At 32.2% G+C, this 17729-nt stretch overlaps 1 protein-coding gene across 3 annotated transcripts; it reads left to right on the top strand.

Annotated features, from left to right (window-relative positions):
• The first annotated feature begins 11916 nt into the window (after positions 1 to 11916).
• On the top strand, positions 11917 to 15173 carry LOC112715516 (uncharacterized). 3 transcript variants are annotated; one of them, XR_011866558.1, is made up of 3 exons: positions 11917 to 12334; positions 12951 to 13034; positions 13133 to 13493. XR_011866558.1 is itself a non-coding variant. In XM_025767292.3 (3 exons), exons 1-3 carry the CDS (start codon positions 12120 to 12122, stop codon positions 14567 to 14569), a joined length of 378 nt encoding a protein of 125 aa, XP_025623077.1. In that variant the 5' UTR covers positions 11983 to 12119; the 3' UTR covers positions 14570 to 15173. The 3 variants fall into 3 exon arrangements, 1 of the variants encoding a protein (XP_025623077.1); XM_025767292.3 differs by lacking the exon at positions 12951 to 13034 and adding an exon at positions 14555 to 15173 and having other exon boundaries at positions 11983 to 12334; positions 13133 to 13280; XR_011866559.1 differs by having other exon boundaries at positions 12084 to 12334; positions 12941 to 13034; positions 13133 to 13669.
• Positions 15174 to 17729: the final 2556 nt, after the last annotated feature.

The following is a 17729-nucleotide window of genomic DNA, read 5'->3' on the forward strand; positions in this document are numbered from 1 at the left end:
GGATGAGTGTGTAGATTTGTAGAAGTATCGTGATTGAACCGGTGAGCTTTTCAGTCACCACCCTTATTTTAATATTTTTCGACGGAAAATTTTAAATTACAGTCAGATTTTCTGTCTGTATTAATTTAATAAAATATATCATTTTTTTATTTAATTACAGACAGATTTTTCCATCTGTAATTATTTTTCATGAAAAAAATTAATTTTTTCGACGGAATTATCGACGGATTTTCTTTTCCGTCTGTAATTTATGCTAATCCATTTTTTTATTTTCCGACAAAAAATCCCTCTGAAATTCCCTCTGTATTTCAGTGGGATAAAATCCGTCAGAAATATCCGTCTGTATAACTAGTTTTCTAGTAGTGTCTACTAAAATGACCATTCTAAATTGACCATTAAAATAGAAGAAGAAGAAGATGAATAAACAGAAGAAACTATTATTGTGGTGAAACATAATTTTGAAGGACTAGTCATGACAAAAGCAGCACTATTGTGAAGCATAGGGCTCAAATCATGAAAGAAGCTAACCATGCTTGTATCCGAAGAAGAAGAAGAGCATGGTGGTATTATCGGTGAGAAGAGACTTGAAAGAATGGGAGAAAGTGAAGGCGCATCCGGAGGAGGTGAGGACGGTATCGGGAAGAAGGCACACACCGGCTGCGACAGAGGCCCTAGACGTCCGAGTTGCTGCGGTGCCGTTAGTTCGACCCACACATTATGCACGTCCTCCCTTGGCGGTGGCCTGTGCGACAACGGCGCCACCAGTCGGAACAGTATCGACGCGATTTTCGATGATGGCTGGTGACCGTGGCGTTAGTGTACCAGCAAAACTTCATAAGAAAGGCATAGAACGCTACAAACCGTATTGAGTGAGAGAGAGAGAGAAGTGAGAGAAGAAGATAGTTTATTTGTTTTTAAAATCGACGATAATTCTAATATTTGATTTAAATTTTAAATTAAAAACTATCAAAATTAATTAATTATCTATAATTTAATTTTAATTTTAAATTAATTTCATTGTACACGTTGTTATCTCTCGTACTTTTTCTTTTTTCAATATGGTATATAGCTTCAGAGTGGACAAGTTAGAAACCATTGCCATTTATTATGTCCTTGCGTTTCGTTTCAGCATAGTCTATTTAGTGCTAACAGTTTATAAATTTTTCGTGGAACATATAGTTTACAGAACTAAAGATGTCTCAAACTAATAATATAGTATATAGTCCCGGTTTGGTAGGTTAGTGTTTATGTCTATGATCCGTATCTATTAAAGATATGAATATGGTGATATGCATTTATTATTTATTTAGTAAGATATAAATTTTTTAAACACAATTATTTATAAAAAATTATGTATTTTGTATCTTTTTAAAATATTAAAACACGAATTTTTAATTTAAAATACAAGTTCAATTATATTTTTTGATAATTATATTCTTATTTTTTTAAAAATTTTATAATTATTTTATATTTATTTTCGTTTTTTTTCTTTTTTTCTCTTCTTTTTCTGTAGTTTTTTTTCTTTTGTTTTTCTTCCTTCTTTTTTCTTTTTCTTCTTTTCCCTTTATGTTCTTTTTTTTTTTTGTGTCTCCAGATCTAAGACAATACTACATTTCTAATTTTTTTTACCATGTGTCTCTATTTTGATTTTCTAGTTTAATTTTTATTTTTGACGAATGCAATGATGATATGAGAGGTGAAATATGATTGGCAATAATGCCTTATTATATATGTGTGGTGTGTTTGTTTGTTTTTTTTCTTTAATTTGCTATTAAGTTTATATTTCTATTTGGCTTTGATAGTACATGGAATAAACCAGCCTATAGCTAGTATGATATGTGAGTGTTAATTATAAAAAAAAATTTTAAAAAATGATGTAGACTCGATCAGATAGATATCGATATTTTTGAGATGAATCAAGAAAAGTTTTTTTATCAATAGATAAAAATAGAAAATTCTTCCTTATTAATTTATTGATGGATTCCATCTATTTCTTTCATCTATCATAACGGACCAAGCTATCTATCTATCAATCGAGTTGAAAATAACACGTTCATCTTGCTTTTCATTCATTTCCGCCACGCCAACATAGTTTAAAATAATAAGAAGCAGGTGAAGCAGTTAGAAGCATTCGGTTCTAGCTCTTAAATTCTTATTCATGAATAAATTGGGAAAGCCAATACAAAGATTTGATTCTAACTTCGTAGAGCCAGTATCGTTGTTGTCTGTGTATAGGGTGTTCTCCACTCCCATTCTGGGACACTAAAGGGCTGAAGTTTTTGAAATAGATGACAATATTTTACTGACGCCTTGAATCAAGCTTTTGTTGTAACTGCTATGTTTTCTTTCCCATTGCTAGTAATAAGTTGATGGGTCGCACACCTGACATATATTGTGGTCTTATCTTATCTTATGTGTTCATAACTAAAAATAGATGACCTATTAATTAAAACTAATTTCATGAGATGAATATGAATTATTTTTTATCTTTTTCAATTTGGTAGTATTTATTTTTTGTTTTTTTAATGAATTTAGCTCTTAATTTTTTAACTTGATAGTGAAAGAATTGATGAGAAAGGGATTGAGAAGAGAACAATAGGTTTTGCTTTAATATAGGGTAATATTGACCTTTTAAATTCTTTATATGTTTTATCCATCTATTTTACCAAACACTGTATATAAATACAAATATTTTATATTTATGTGTCAAGTGTTTGTATCTCGGTGTTTATATATGAAGATAATCAAATACAACCATATGTAACAAAAATATTAAGGTTAAGTACGATTTTGGTCTTTAAAGTATATGTCGAAAATTCTTTTCGTTCTCAACCTTTTTTTGCATATAAAATCGTCCCTAAGATTCAGCTAAATTTTAAAATCGTCCTTCGGAACAAAATACTCTTCTCCATCAACCCTTCTCCAATAAACTTTCTTTACCAAAATACTCAGTTTCACTTCTTTTTTTTCTTCTTTATCATAGCATCAGCAACAACAACAATGGAATCAGAAGCAAAAATAATGTAATAAACAAAAGAAACAGAAGAATCAACAACAACAGTGAATTCAAAAGCAGAAGAACAATAGAATCAGAATGAAATCAGAATCAACAACAACAATGGAATTAGAATAAAAAAATGTAATTAACAAAATTAACAAATCAACAATGTAGTTAACAACAGAAACAGAAGCAGAAGAATCAACAATGTAATTAATAAAATTAACAAATCAGAAGCATAATTGAAATCCTACGGAACAATGGCGGGCCCACGATCGAAGAGCAGTGACGAGAACTAATGGCGAGTAGCGTGAAGCAGCGACAAGCGAGGAGCAATGGCGACCGGCAGGGAACAGTGGCGAGCGAGCGAGAAGAGGAGCAGAAATGACGACGCGACGCATGACGTCCTCCTTCACCGATCTACTGGTGTCAACATCAAACACTGGCGCAGGGCAGAAATAGCGACATGGCGTGCGACGTCCGTCCTCCCTCGACGGCGTCGTCGCCACCTTGCTCTTGCCCCTTCTTCTTCTTCCCTTTCCTCTTCTTCTTCATTTCCCCGTGGTTCTCTTTTTCTCTTTCACTTTTTTTTATTTTATAAAATTTTTTGTTATGGGTAATTTAGTTCAAAATTTTAAGATTTAAGTAAAAATTGCAATTTTAAAACATAGTTGAACGTTAGGGACGATTTTGTATGTAAAAAAACGTTGCGGACAAAAATTTTTTTCGGTCTACACCTTAGAGATCAAAATCATACTTAATTCAAAATATTACGTATAAATCAAAATTAACCATGATATTATATAAAATATATATTATTTAATTTATATTTAATGTATATTTTATATTTCAACATATATTTTATATTAATGAAATGTATGCCTAATATAATTTTATTTGTAATCATTTTATTCATAACAATAATATATAATCTAGACCAAAGCATGATTGTTTATTGAATAATTTAATATTAAATCAGATATACTATAATAATGGCATTTTAAAATTGAATGGGTTTAACTTAATTATAAAAATTAATTTAAAAAATAAAAAATATCTCACATTTATAAATATCATAAAAAATCTTATCCTCATATTCGGGAAACTTGTAAGTTGTAACAATCTTCAATAATTTCTTTGTCGTTCTCGTATATAAAAGTTAACATCCATGATCCACATACAACTCAACACTATTATTGCAATGCACGTTCATCACCAACAAAAACAAATTAAATTGCTCAAATTTTGTGAGGAAACACGTAAGATGGGAATCCTGTCCAACGAATCGTAAGGTGTATAATCAGTGAAAAACCCAAAAAATTTTAAGAGTGGGGTAAAATATATATTTTAAGATAAATTTTTTTGATTACTAATTATACTAAAAATATAATGGAGATATAAAAGTTTAAAAAATTAGTAAACATTTTTATTCTTAAAATATTTTAATTTAATTTTAATATATTGTCAAATTAAAAATTGTACACATCTATTTAATTATGTATTATAATTAAAAAAATTATATTATACATTCATCGCGTAAATAATTATCTAAAACAATATACATATTTTAACATATTAAAATCAACTTCTATGTTTTTAAACAATTGTTCTACTACTCATTATAATTTTTAAATATTAATTACATCTCATTCAATTAAAAAGTTTATTTGTTGTAATATTTATGACTTAAAATATTTTTAATTCAAAATAGTTGTTACAAACAAAATTATTTAAGAAATAAAATTAAAAAGTATTATATAATATTAAAATAAAGAATATTAATTAATAGGTAGATATTCTTTTTGTTTATTATAACTAATTTTTAAAGACAAAATTAGATTCTGATAATTTTATTTATGTTTAGAGAACTGAGATTTAGTTTAATAATTAATTAGTTTTTTTATCAAAGATAGAAGACTCGAACTCGCAATCTCTTAATTGAGTATGTAGAGACCATACCATTTGAACTATAACTCATTGGCTAATAATTAATTAGTTGATTAGTTTTAAAAAGTATATTATCATTCATTAATTTTTTATTGAGTTAATTTACTTACTTATTTTCAATTTTAATATTAAATCAAATTTAATAAAATAAATATTATTACATGTTAAATTTAATAAAAGAACATTTTTAACATAAATCTCAAAATAAAATTTTATAAATTTTTGTAAGAACAAAAATATAATTACATTGAAAAAATATATTGATTTATATAATATTATTATTTTTTTATAACTTAGTGGGGGCAAGTGCCCCCTCTTCATTGAACTTGGGTCCTTCCTTGTGTATGATATATTTTATACTAAATTATTATTATATGGAGAAGATCTTTTTATATTACTATGATTAATCGTTAACCGAGTTGAAACTTAATTCTTCCCCTGAAATTTTCAACCTATCTCAATTTCGATCCCCAAATTTATAGATACCCTATTAAAACTGTCAAATATTGAATCGTGACCCACGTTTGTTCCTGTAGCTATCTCTGTTAATAGAGATCTGATGTGGCACGTTAAATTAACACGTAGGAAACCTTAAAACGACGTCATTTTATGTTCCCTCCCAGTTTTAACTCAATGTGACGTCGTTTAAGGGCTTCGTTGGGTTAAAAACATTGGGTCAACAAATAGATGAAGAGACAAATGTTACTTGACCCTTCTTCTTCATTCTCTTTTTCTTATATTCTTCTTCTCCACGTTTTTAACCTTCTCGCATGCTTGATTGTGAGAAAGAAGAATCAGAATAACATTGGTGGTGTATTGAACTGCTTGGTGAGGTTGCTGACGAACTAGCATTGGCGCAAAAAGAGACGATGAAGATCATGTTAGGAAGTGTTATTTATATTTTTTTTTCACAAATTTTTTAGTACTCTATTTTTGGCTTTTGTTTTGATTTTTGTATTGGATTGTTATTGTCGAAAGAAGGTGCTGACTATATTTAGGGCATTGTAAATTTTTGCATGTGAATGATGTTAGGGGTTTTTTTTCATTGCTGAAGAAGAGAATGTCAATTTTATCTTTTGGTGGCTGTGGATAAATGTTATTATGTGTGTGTTATTGCTTGTGTATAAAGAATTTGTTGTTTAAAAATGAATGATGACCTATTGTCCTATTTGGAGTTTGAAATCAGTTAAGTCAGTATGCTTTGTTTTTTAAAATTATTGTTGAGATTTCTGTTATTTTGCAATGTAGATGGATGATGATATAACAATTATCATCCACCATAGAGTAAGTTTTGAGACAAAAGAAGATGGAAAAGTCGTGTATGTCGGAGACCAAATTGAACAGTTATTTGAACTAGAGGAAGATACATTGGACGTGTTTTCAATAAAAAATTACTACAAGGTTCTAGGATACAACAATTTGAAGGAGTGATGGTAGCTAGCTCCTGGGAGGCCTTTGAAGACTGATTGAGAGCACTATCACATGACAAGGAGCTCTTAGAGATGTGCTTTCACGCAAAAAATAATGAAGGTTTAGTGCATGTGTACCTTGAGCATGGAAATTCTAAACATGAACTTATGAGGTTCCACAACTGGTCCCTATGACCCCCAATCCAAAAATCATGGTATCTGACACCACCTCAAATCCATCTTCATGTATTCTAAACACACCCCTTGAACAAAAAACAATCACATTTCCTGAAGCAAACTCTGCACCCCCAGGCCAGCTGAACTCTACTCCTCCAACTCAGCCCTACTCTAAACCTCAAACCCAACCCACCTCAATTCATCTAGCCCAACCCACCTCTGAATCTATAGGCCAGCCCAAGTCAAAGCCTGCAGCAAGCCCACCTCCACACCTCCAGCCCAGTCCACCTCCACAAATCCAGCCCAGTCTAAACCAATGCCTCTCTCCAAGCCATGTTCTTGTAAACCAAAAACCAATAAATCTAAGAAGTCCATTCCACCCACCACTACAAAGAAGTCCACAACAAGTGTCAAAAAGAATTCAAAGTCTACCCTAAAGAAAAGTGCTATCAAGAAGGTACCAATACCACCACCAAAACGAGTGACACGATCAGCTTCAAGATTTGCACCCAAAGGGAAGAAGGTTGTTGGTGAGGTCCCATCCATGACATTAAGCAGTGACAGTAGTGACTCGTATGAGAGTGCGGAAGATGAACTCTATAGGCCTGGACCCGAGGCTTTTGAGAAATCTAGTGATGATGATTCTGATTCTGAAGTTGCTGCAGCAGGACCCAAGGGTTTGAAAATGAAGAAGAATAACGCAAAAGGTAAGATATGTCTCGAAGACTTATGTGAAGAAGATGAGTTGATAGTTCATAATTCTGATGAGGAAGTTGATCTGGGCCAAGTGATTGGAAAAGACAGTGAGGTCCAGCCACCATATGACGCCTTTGATGCGTACCACAATGATTCTGAGGAAATGAAGACCACACCTAATTCAGATGAAGAATCTGATGCGGATGATGACGATGCTTTCCCAATGTTCATGGAGGGAGCAAGATTTGGAGAGCTAAAGTTGGAGGTTGGGATGAAGTTCAATAACAAACATGATTTTATTGAGGCAGTGAGAAAGTTCACCATACAAGAGGGGAGGCAAATCAATTTCAGAAGAAATGAGAGTTATAGGGTGAGAATTGTTTGCAAGTACAAGAAGGAGGATTGTAAGTGGGTTGCCTATGCCTCTATGGATCATGAAGAGACTTGCTGGCAGATGAAAACATTCAACAACAACCACATATGTGCAAGGAGGACTAAAAATAGGGCAGCAAGAGAGACAACTAGGCATGGCTTTGAGCAGAAGATGGAGAAAGTAAAGAGAAAGAATGAGGATGCCTGGGCCTACTTAAACAAATGGCCAAAGGAAAGTTGGTCGAAGGCATACTTTAGCCATGGTCCGAAGCTGGACAACATTTGTAATAACGCGTGCGAGGTCTTCAATGCAAGGATAAAGGAGTATAGGGCAAAGCTTATACTCACTCTACTAGAGGAAGTACGCATGTTCGTGATGAGAACAATAGCAAAAAATAAAGTGAAGCTGCAACACCACATTGGCAGGTTACCTCTGATTCAGAGGAGCAGACTAGAGAAGATAAGAAAGGAGTCACAAAAATGACGTCTGGTGTGGTGTGGTGATGATGTCTATCATAGATTTGAGATTCATGAGTTTCCAACAAACATGGCTGTCAACTTGAAAAAGTAGATATGCACATGCAAATTCTGGCAGATCACAGGTATAAGATTGTTTTTTTTCTTACTTGATAGTAGTTATAAAATGTTTCAGATATAAAATGTGTTAGGCATACAATTTAGTTTTGAACAAATTCTGATCTGATTGAATATAAACTGTTTGTGACTGAACCTCCTCTATGATTGAATATAATCTGAAATTCAGGCATGCCATGAGTCCACGCATGTGCTGTAATAGCTAGACTCAATGGTAAACCTGAAAACTATTGTAACAAGTGGTTGACAATGGACTCATATAGAGAAACATATAAGAATTCCTTGAATTCCATCCCTGGACAAGCAATGTGGGAGAAGTCTCAGTATAGTAGGCCCTAGGCTCCCAAGATTCGGAGGAAGCCAGGTCCTTTGAAGCAGAGACGACGGAAGGATGCAGATGAAGAAGCTTCAGAAAGTAAGAAGAGTAAGACAGATGCAACAAAACTACCTAGAAAGTACAAGGTGTTTTCTTGTGCTTATTGTGGGACAAAAGGTCACACAAAGAGAAGCTACTCCCACAGAAAAGCTGATGACATTGCAGCTGCCCTTGCTGCTGCAGTAGCAGCTGTAGTAGCTAAGGAGAAAGAAAAAGGTTCTAATGCAAATGAAACCATAGAGGGCCAGCCTGCACAAGACAGAGAAGCAGCCCCAACCATGGCTAATGCTCCTTCAGAGATTGTGCTATCACAGACACCTTTTTCACAACCAGATAATAGAGATCAGGAATAAGTAGGAATCCAATATGTCCTATTATTTGTGTTTTTAATGTTTATTTTAAATATCTGTTTAATTTAATTTTTACTTTGATTGATGAGGACTTGTATTCTACTCATGCAACCATAGGTAACTCCTGCAACGAGGCCCGACAAATTACAACATAAGAGGAAAGCATCTCCAGCCCCAAGATCATCAAGTGTTGACCCATTGCAAGGAGCAAGTGCTGAAACATCTTCAAGGATGGCTCAATTTATGAAATTTGTCCTAACACCAGGAGTAAAGCCAGCATTCAAACCTCCTAGGAAGAAATGAATGATGTTTAGTTGTGATGGACTATTATAGTTAGGGTAGTTGTTTTCTTAATTATGTTTATGTTGTGTCACTAGAACATGGTTATGTGTGTCCAAAATACTTGGCTATTTTGTTAAATAATTTCTGGATGTATTTTGTTCATGACTTTCTAGATATTTGTTCAGCTATTGGCAAGTAATTCTTTTGGATATTCACTAAATGTAGACACTTTATTTCAGCTTTATGAATGGTACCAATATGTTTAATACTTAGCTTTACTTCCTCACTATTGTACCAGAGGAGCTAACACCATGCTTTTTTTTTCATGGAAATCTGAATACAATGCTTTCATTCACCCTCAGAGTACACACCTTCAAGTCTACACTTTTAATCAAAATTTAATCATACTTACACCATACATAACAGTCAGAAACACAACTAAACAAATAACCAAACTTAAAATACTAATCCATATTTTCAAACACCTAATTTCAACTTCCATTAAAGTAATTCTCCATGCTAAATTCATCTTCCAACTATCATCACTGCTTGTAAGTTGTGTTTTACCCACTAAACTTTTTTCTTCTTCACCGTCTGCCCACATAAAGAAGCCACACCACATTCTCCCAGAACTCTACCAATTTTGCAACAACCAACAAAAAGAAAAAATGTTAAGCTTACTCGTCACCCACAAATACCAGTAGCAACACATTGAAGAAGAAGAAGAAGATGAAGATGACATTGGGAAGCCCCATGAGAATGTGATCGTGCAGAACTCACTGTACCTTGGCTTCCTGAACTCATCATTTTTCTAGCACAGTCTTGAACGTATTCGAAAAGGAGGGCTGCAAATTAGGGTTTTATCATCTATGGAGGGATTAAATTGAGTTCATTCAAATTCTGCCATATCATTTACTCATCACATTTCTACTCTGGCAAGCTGCGTGACACATGGATACACACTTTGGCGACTTAACGTGCCACATCAGATCTCCGTTAACGGAGATAGTGACAGGGGCAAACGTGGGTCACGATTCAATATTTGAGGGTTTTAATTGGGTAACTATAAATTTGAGGGTCAAAATTGAGGCAAGTCAAAAATTTCAAGGGCCAAAATGGGTTACAACTCTATGTTAACCACAAATTCATATTTTAAATTATATAGATTAAAATATGTGATTTATAAATATTGAAATAATTATTCAAATCACTCTTTAAAAATTTTAAAAACAAACAATTTAATCTCCAAAAAAATTAATATACAAAAGCATTCACAAAATTTTATTCTGGCAGACAAATCAGTCTCCAGTCTATTTTTCTATGCAATAATTATCCAAATCAATCCCTAAAACTTTTAAAAACAGATATTTTAATCTCCAAGAAAAATTAGTACACATATCAATCTCCAACATTTTTCTCTATCAAACATAATAGTCTCCCATCCATTTTCTAACATAATTCACTAACGGAGAATGTAAATTTGACACTCTTGTTTTTGTTAACATTGTTTTTACACAAATTATAAATCAAATAAAAATAATATGTATGTGCCACATAAATGTATATGTTAAATTAGTCTAATTATGAAATAGAAATTCAGTTAACTTTTTGAGTTAATTGATAATTTGGTGATAAAGTTGAGATTCAACTAAAAATAGAAGAATAATTTTGTTTATACTTAATTTTTAGCTATCACACCAAACTAAATTATATTAAATACAAAAATATCAAATAAATTTAACCTTGGCTCTTAAGTTTTTTGTAGAATAATTTATTATTATTATTATTATTATTATTATTATTATTATTATTATTATTATTATTATAATGAGTGACAATATATATACTTTTTAATTTTATTTGTATGTTAAATTTACTATTTATTTTATATTTTAATAACTCAATAATCAATTTGTTTATATATATACATTATATATATTTTTTAAGTATTTATTTAAAAAATGTTAATAAATATTACATAATTATGGACAAAAAATATATTAGGATTAATAACTTTTTTTTGAATTTATATTATTCAAAAAAATTTAATATTAATTTTAATAATTTTGTACAACTAACAACATTATTAATTTGAAAAAGTATATATAAAATTAAAAATAAAAATAATATATATAGAAAACAATATTTGTTTACGTCAGAAAATAGAGGGAGACTGTTATGTCTGATAGAGAAAAATGTTGAGATTTATCTGCATATTAATTCTTTTGAGACTAAAATATCCATTTTTAAAATCATTCGATACTAATTTGGGTAATTACTCCGTCGAAAAATAAACCAGGAACTGATTGTCTACCGGAGTAAAATTTTGGGGATGTTTTTGTATATTAATTTTTTTTGGAGACTAAAATATCCGTTTTTAAAATTCTTAGAGACTAATTTGGGTAATTACTCAAAATATTAGTTACATATTAGATGATTGCTTCGGCAAGATTACTAATTTATACGTATTGGTACGATATAAAAAGTGGATAAATAAAAATTTGCCATGTGAATTTTATTTATCCTTGTCAATATTTATTTTTATTTAATTTTTAAAAAATATTAAATTATTATATTTACAAAAATATTCTCATATATAATTATAAAAAAATAAATATATCCTTATAATTAATTTTGTTAAATGACTAATCAATTTTTTTTATTTATGTAACAAGAATACCCTTCTTTAATAATAATTTGAATTAAAATTAAATCATCAAATCATTTCAAACAATAGAAAAAAAAAACTAATTAATCAAAAACATCATTTGGCTTGCTTTTCTTCTTTTCTTATCTTTAAAAGTGTCAAAAAATGATGAACAAACCCTAATCCTGACAAAAGTCTCAAAAGCAATCTGTCTCCCTCTCCCTGCTTGCCATGCCCTTCCTTATTGCTTTTCTAGCCCTGTCTCCACTGCATGCTCCCCTGTCTTGCGTTGTCCCGCCTTCGCCACCCTACCTCGTGCCGCTGTCGTTGCCCTGCATTGCGCCGTCGCCTTGTCTGTGGATGTTGTTGTGTGGGTGTTATATCGCACGATGCACCCTATTGCGGCCTGTGTGTATTACCGTCTTGGAAGTTGCTAGTGTCATCGTCGCTGTTGCTCTCTTCTCCGCAGTGGTGCCGCCGGTTTAGGTAAGTCGCAAACCTCCTCTTTTTCCCCTTTGATAATCTCCTCCTACCTCTGTTCAATACTTCAGTTTAATGTTCAAACTTCAATATGCTATATTCCTATATTTTATTCTGGATATGATTATGAATATATAATTCTACTAGATTGACTTTTATATATAATTAAAACATGATTCATTCTCATGTTACTTACTATATACCTCGTTAATGGTTAAAGCGAAATAAAGTACTATTGAAGAAGAGTGGACCACATCATCTTACTATAATGATTAATTCACAAACTGCTATTGAGCAAATCAACTTTAGTTTTTGAAGTTACAAATAAACCAGCTGAAGATTTATATATTTATATATAAAAAGTAGATAAGAGTATATTAATATAATAAATGATTGAGAGGCTTGCATATTAGAATAATGTTGAACTAAACCCAGTTAAACTTTTGAGATCTTTTAGTTGAATTTTTCTCTATTCTATTTTGTCCTGAATCCTCTCGAATGAACTATTTATTTTTTCTTGTTCAATTTTGTTTTAAATTTGTTGTTGTTCAATTTTTAACAACTGGTTCCTTTCAACATATAACAACCATTCATAAAGATGCTTACTTATAGAGTAATGTAGGTTGTTCAATTAGAAACCAACAATGAAGCAAAGGATGGTGCTGGATCTGCTACTCTATCTATGGCATATGCGGCTGCTAGATTCGTTGAGTTGTCTTTTCGTGCGCTTGATGGATATGGGGACATGTACGACTACTCCTTGGTACAATCAAACCTGACTGATCTTTCATTTTTCACTTCCAGGGTCAAACTCGGCGGGAAACAAGTTGAGGCTTTAATTCCATCTGATCTCCAAGGGTTGACTGAATATGAACAGAAGGTTTTGGAAGCCCTTAAGCCAAAACTTAAGGCCGGCATCGAAAAGGGAATTGGTTTTTCTCATAAGCAAATGGTTGCTACTTAAACCTTCTATTTATCAAAGCATTTATTCTTTATTGTACCTTAGAATAGAAAATCAAAAGGTTGTTTTTCAAGTTATTATGAGTTTCTTTCTTTGAGCATAAATACTTCTTAGAGAAGTTAGATTGAGGATTTTATTGTAGAGATCATACTGCATGCATCTGGACTTGGGATGCAAAATTTTCCATACTATTAATTTTGCTTTCAGCTGTCTTGGTAGATAGGGAGTGAGTTTCCATTCCTGTTACCTGAATTGTGTTCTAGTTTTTTTTGTTAAAAAGATCAAAATATATTATTGTTATCATGTAAAATCGGTACACTTGAAGCTTTAATTTCTCATTGTGTTTTTGAATAACAAGGCTGGGAGACATATTTCAATAAGGTATGCTTACTTTGATCAACTGGATCTGGTAGTCATCAATATTAGGTCAATTAAAATTTAAGGACTATGCTCGGATATTTCCTATGTACTTGGAATTCCACTCAAAACAGTAAATGTGCAAAAAATCATTTAACAATAACGTAGGACCATTGATTCATTGCTATTACGTTTCCATGACTGTATAGACTTACTAAAAAGAAAATTGTTTGTTGAATATAGTTATTATCATTCAAAAGTTGATTAAGAGGTACTTGAAATACAACATTGGAGTTGGCAGATAATGCCAAAAGAATTGTCCTAGAGTACTGGAGATGCCTTTCTTGTTGTATGTCTAATAATAAAAGATCTCGAAAATACTTGATTTTGTATTTGTGGATACGCTAAAAACAAAAGAACAAGCTTATAGCTTGTAAAAAATATTTGTATTTATTTTTTTTTGAAATATTTATCTACGTAAGCTAACTGCGTCTTATTTAACACAGTAATGATTGTGGTATATGGGTGACAACTTAGATGACAAACTACAGGAAGACGTATAGTTATACAATAAATGCAATTTTCTTTTGCTTAAAAAAAGATAAATAGCACCTCATTTACTAGTGTATATGGTTTTGTTGGTAACTTTAAAATATTTATATTTTTTAGGTTAATGATGATATAAGGATGCGACTTGCATTGAATTTGATTTTAAGGCCCCATAATTTGATGCTACATGATGAGCGGATATTTTATACGCTTTTTGGGGGTAATTTCATGTAGATTTTAGTATGTTTTAATTAGTTTTTAGTAGAATGTCATTAGTTTTTAGGCAAAAATCATATTTCTGGACTTTACTATGAGTTTGTGTATTTTTCTGTGATTTCAGGTATTTTATGTGATTTCAGGTATTTTCTGACTGAAATTGAGGGAGCTGAGCAAAAATCTGATTTAGGCTGAAAAAGGACTGCTGATGCTGTTGGATCCTGACCTCCCTGCACTCGGAATAGATTTTCTAGAGCTACAGAAGTCCAATTGACACGCTCTCAATTGGGTTGGAAAGTAGACATCCAGGGCTTTCCAGAAATATATAATAGTCCATACTTTGCGCAAAGATAGACGACGTAAACTGGCGTTCAACGCCAGTTCCATGCTGCAGTCTGGCGTCCAGTGCCAGAAACAGGTTACAAGTTGGAGTTCAACGCCCAAAACACGTTACAACATGGCGTTCGACTCCAGAAACAGCCCAAGCACATGAGAGACTTAAGTCTCAGCCCCAGAACACACCAAGTGGACCCCAGAAGTGGATTTATGCACCAATTATCTTAGTTTACTCATATTCTGTAAACCTAGGTTACTAGTTTACTATTTAAACAACTTTTAGAGACTTATTTTGTACCTCATGACGTTTTTAGAACTGGATTTTATATTTTTGGCAGCATGAGTCTCTAAACTCCATTGTTGGGGGTGAGGAGCTCTGCAGCGTCTCGATGAATTAATGCAATTGTTTCTATTTCTCCATTCAAACGTGTGTGTTCCTATCTAAGATGTTGATTCACGCTTAATTATGAAGAAGGTGCTGATCCGTGACACTCATCACCTTCCTCAATCTATGAACATGTGCCTGACAACCACCTCCGTTCTACATCAGATTGAATGAGCTTTTCTTAGATTCCTTAATCAGAATCTTCGTGGTATAAGCTAGAATTGATGGCAGCCACTCTTGAGGATCCGGAAAGTCTAAACCTTGTCTGTGGTATTCCGAGTAGGATTCAAGGATTGAATGGCTGTGACGAGCTTCAAACTCGCAATTGCTGGGCGTGATGACAAACACAAAAGGATCAATGGATCCTATTCCAACATGATCGAGAACCAACAGCTGATTAGCCGTGCTGTGACAGAGCATCTGGACCGTTTTTACTGAGAGGATGGGAGGTAGCCACTCACAATGGTGACACCCTACATATAGCTTGCCATGGAAGGAACTTTGCACTTTGGAATTGAGTTGAATGTTACATTACAGGAATTCAGAAGACAAAGCATCTCCAAAACTCCAACATATTCTCCATTATTAAAGTAACAATTATTTATTTCACACTCTTTTATTTTTCTAATAATTCCAACTGATAATTTTAATTGATATCCTGACTAAGAATAATAAAATAAACATAGCTTGCTTCAAACCAATAATCTCCGTGGGATCGACCCTTACTCACGTAAGGTATTACTTGGACGACCCAGTGCACTTGCTGGTTAGTTGTGCGAATTGTCAAAGAGTGGGATTGCATTTCGTGCACCAAGTTTTTGGCGCCGTTGCCGGGGATTGTTCGAGTTTGAACAACTAAAGGTTTATTTTATTTCTTAGATTAGGAAGATTTTGGCAATTGGGTTAGAGTCTTTTATTTTCTTTTCAAAAATATTTTTTTTCTTTATTAATTTTTAATTTTCCTTTGAGTCTAGTGTCTTGTTATAAGTTTGGTGTTAATTGCATATTTTATATTTTACTTTAAAATTTTCGTATAAGTGTTAGTTGTTCTTCCTTGATCTTCAAGTTGTTCTTGTTTATTTTTCTTGTTTGATCTTTAATTTTTCTTGATATGTGTCTTTTCATGTTTCACTTGTGTTCTTTTTAAAGCATTAATCTTCCAAAAGGAATATACCTATTTAGAACAAGTGTTACATTTACTGCCCAATTGGCTAGAGCGTTGGTCTATGTTCTTGGTAATTGGGTATCTTTATCTCAAAACTTTTTTTCAAAAATAATTTTTCTTGATTTAATCTTGTGCCAAACTTTAAGTTTGGTGTTTTCTTGTTAATCTTTTCATAATTTTCGAAAATTTTATTAAAGTTTTCTAAAAATTTTAAGTTTGGTGTTCTTTCTTTTGTTCTTGGTGTTCTTGTGAATCTTCAAGGTGTTCTTGAGTCTTTCTTGTGTTTTGATCTTAAAATTTTTAAGTTTGGTGTTCCTTGGTGTTTTTCCTCCAAAATTTTCGAAAACAAGGAGCATTAGATCTAAAAATTTTAAGTCTTGTGTCTTTTATATGTTTTTCTCTTTCATCATAAAATTCAAAATTCAAAAAAATATCTTTTCTAACTAATTTAAACTATTTTTTTCGAAATTTTTTTTTATAAAAATTCAGATTTAAATTCAAATTTTTTTCAAATATTTATTTTAATTGTTAATTTTCTTTCTTTACTTATTTTATTTTTATTTTTTATTTCGGTTTTTATTTTATTTTATTTTATTATTTCAAAAATCAATTTTCTTTATATAATAAATTAAATAAAATAAACAATATCAACATCCATACCATCTCCCTTGCTCCATCATGAAACTAAGTGGAAATGAACAGTCCAGGAGGACTCTGGGGTTATATGCTAACCCCACTACTGCTTCATATGGGAGCAGTATCTGTATACCCTCCATTGGAGTTAGTAGCTTTGAGTTGAATCTTCACCTCATTATCATGGTGCAGCAAAGCTGCCAGTATTCCGGTCTTCCACATGAAGAACCTACAGAGTTTCTGGCACAATTTTTACAAATTGTTGACACAGTACATGATAAGGAAGTAGATCAGGATGTCTACAGATTATTACTATTTTCATTTGCTGTAAAAGATCAAGCTAAGAGGTGGTTAAATAACCAACCTAAGAACAGCATAAGGACATAGAAACAACTGTCAGAAAAATTCCTAAATCACTATTTTCCTCCAAAACGGATGACACAGCTAAGGCTGAGCATCCAAGGCTTCAAACAAGGAGATAATGAATCTCTTTATGATGCTTGGGAGAGATACAGAGAGATGCTGAGAAAATGCCCCTCTGAAATGTTTTCAGAATGGGTACAATTAGACATCTTCTACTATGGGCTTACAGAAAAAACTCAGATTTCTCTAGATCACTCAGCTGGTGGATCTATACATATGAGAAAAATAATTGAAGAAACTCAAGAGCTTATTGATACAGTTGCCAGAAATCAGCATCTGTACCTAAGCAGTGAAGCTTCCATGAAAGAAGAAGCTAAAACAGTAACTGCTGAACTCAGTCCTGTAGATCAGGCTAATGAATTCAATCAGCAATTAG

This window comes from Arachis hypogaea, chromosome 10 (genome assembly GCF_003086295.3).
Source record: "Arachis hypogaea cultivar Tifrunner chromosome 10, arahy.Tifrunner.gnm2.J5K5, whole genome shotgun sequence".
Classification (NCBI taxonomy): domain Eukaryota; kingdom Viridiplantae; phylum Streptophyta; class Magnoliopsida; order Fabales; family Fabaceae; genus Arachis; species Arachis hypogaea.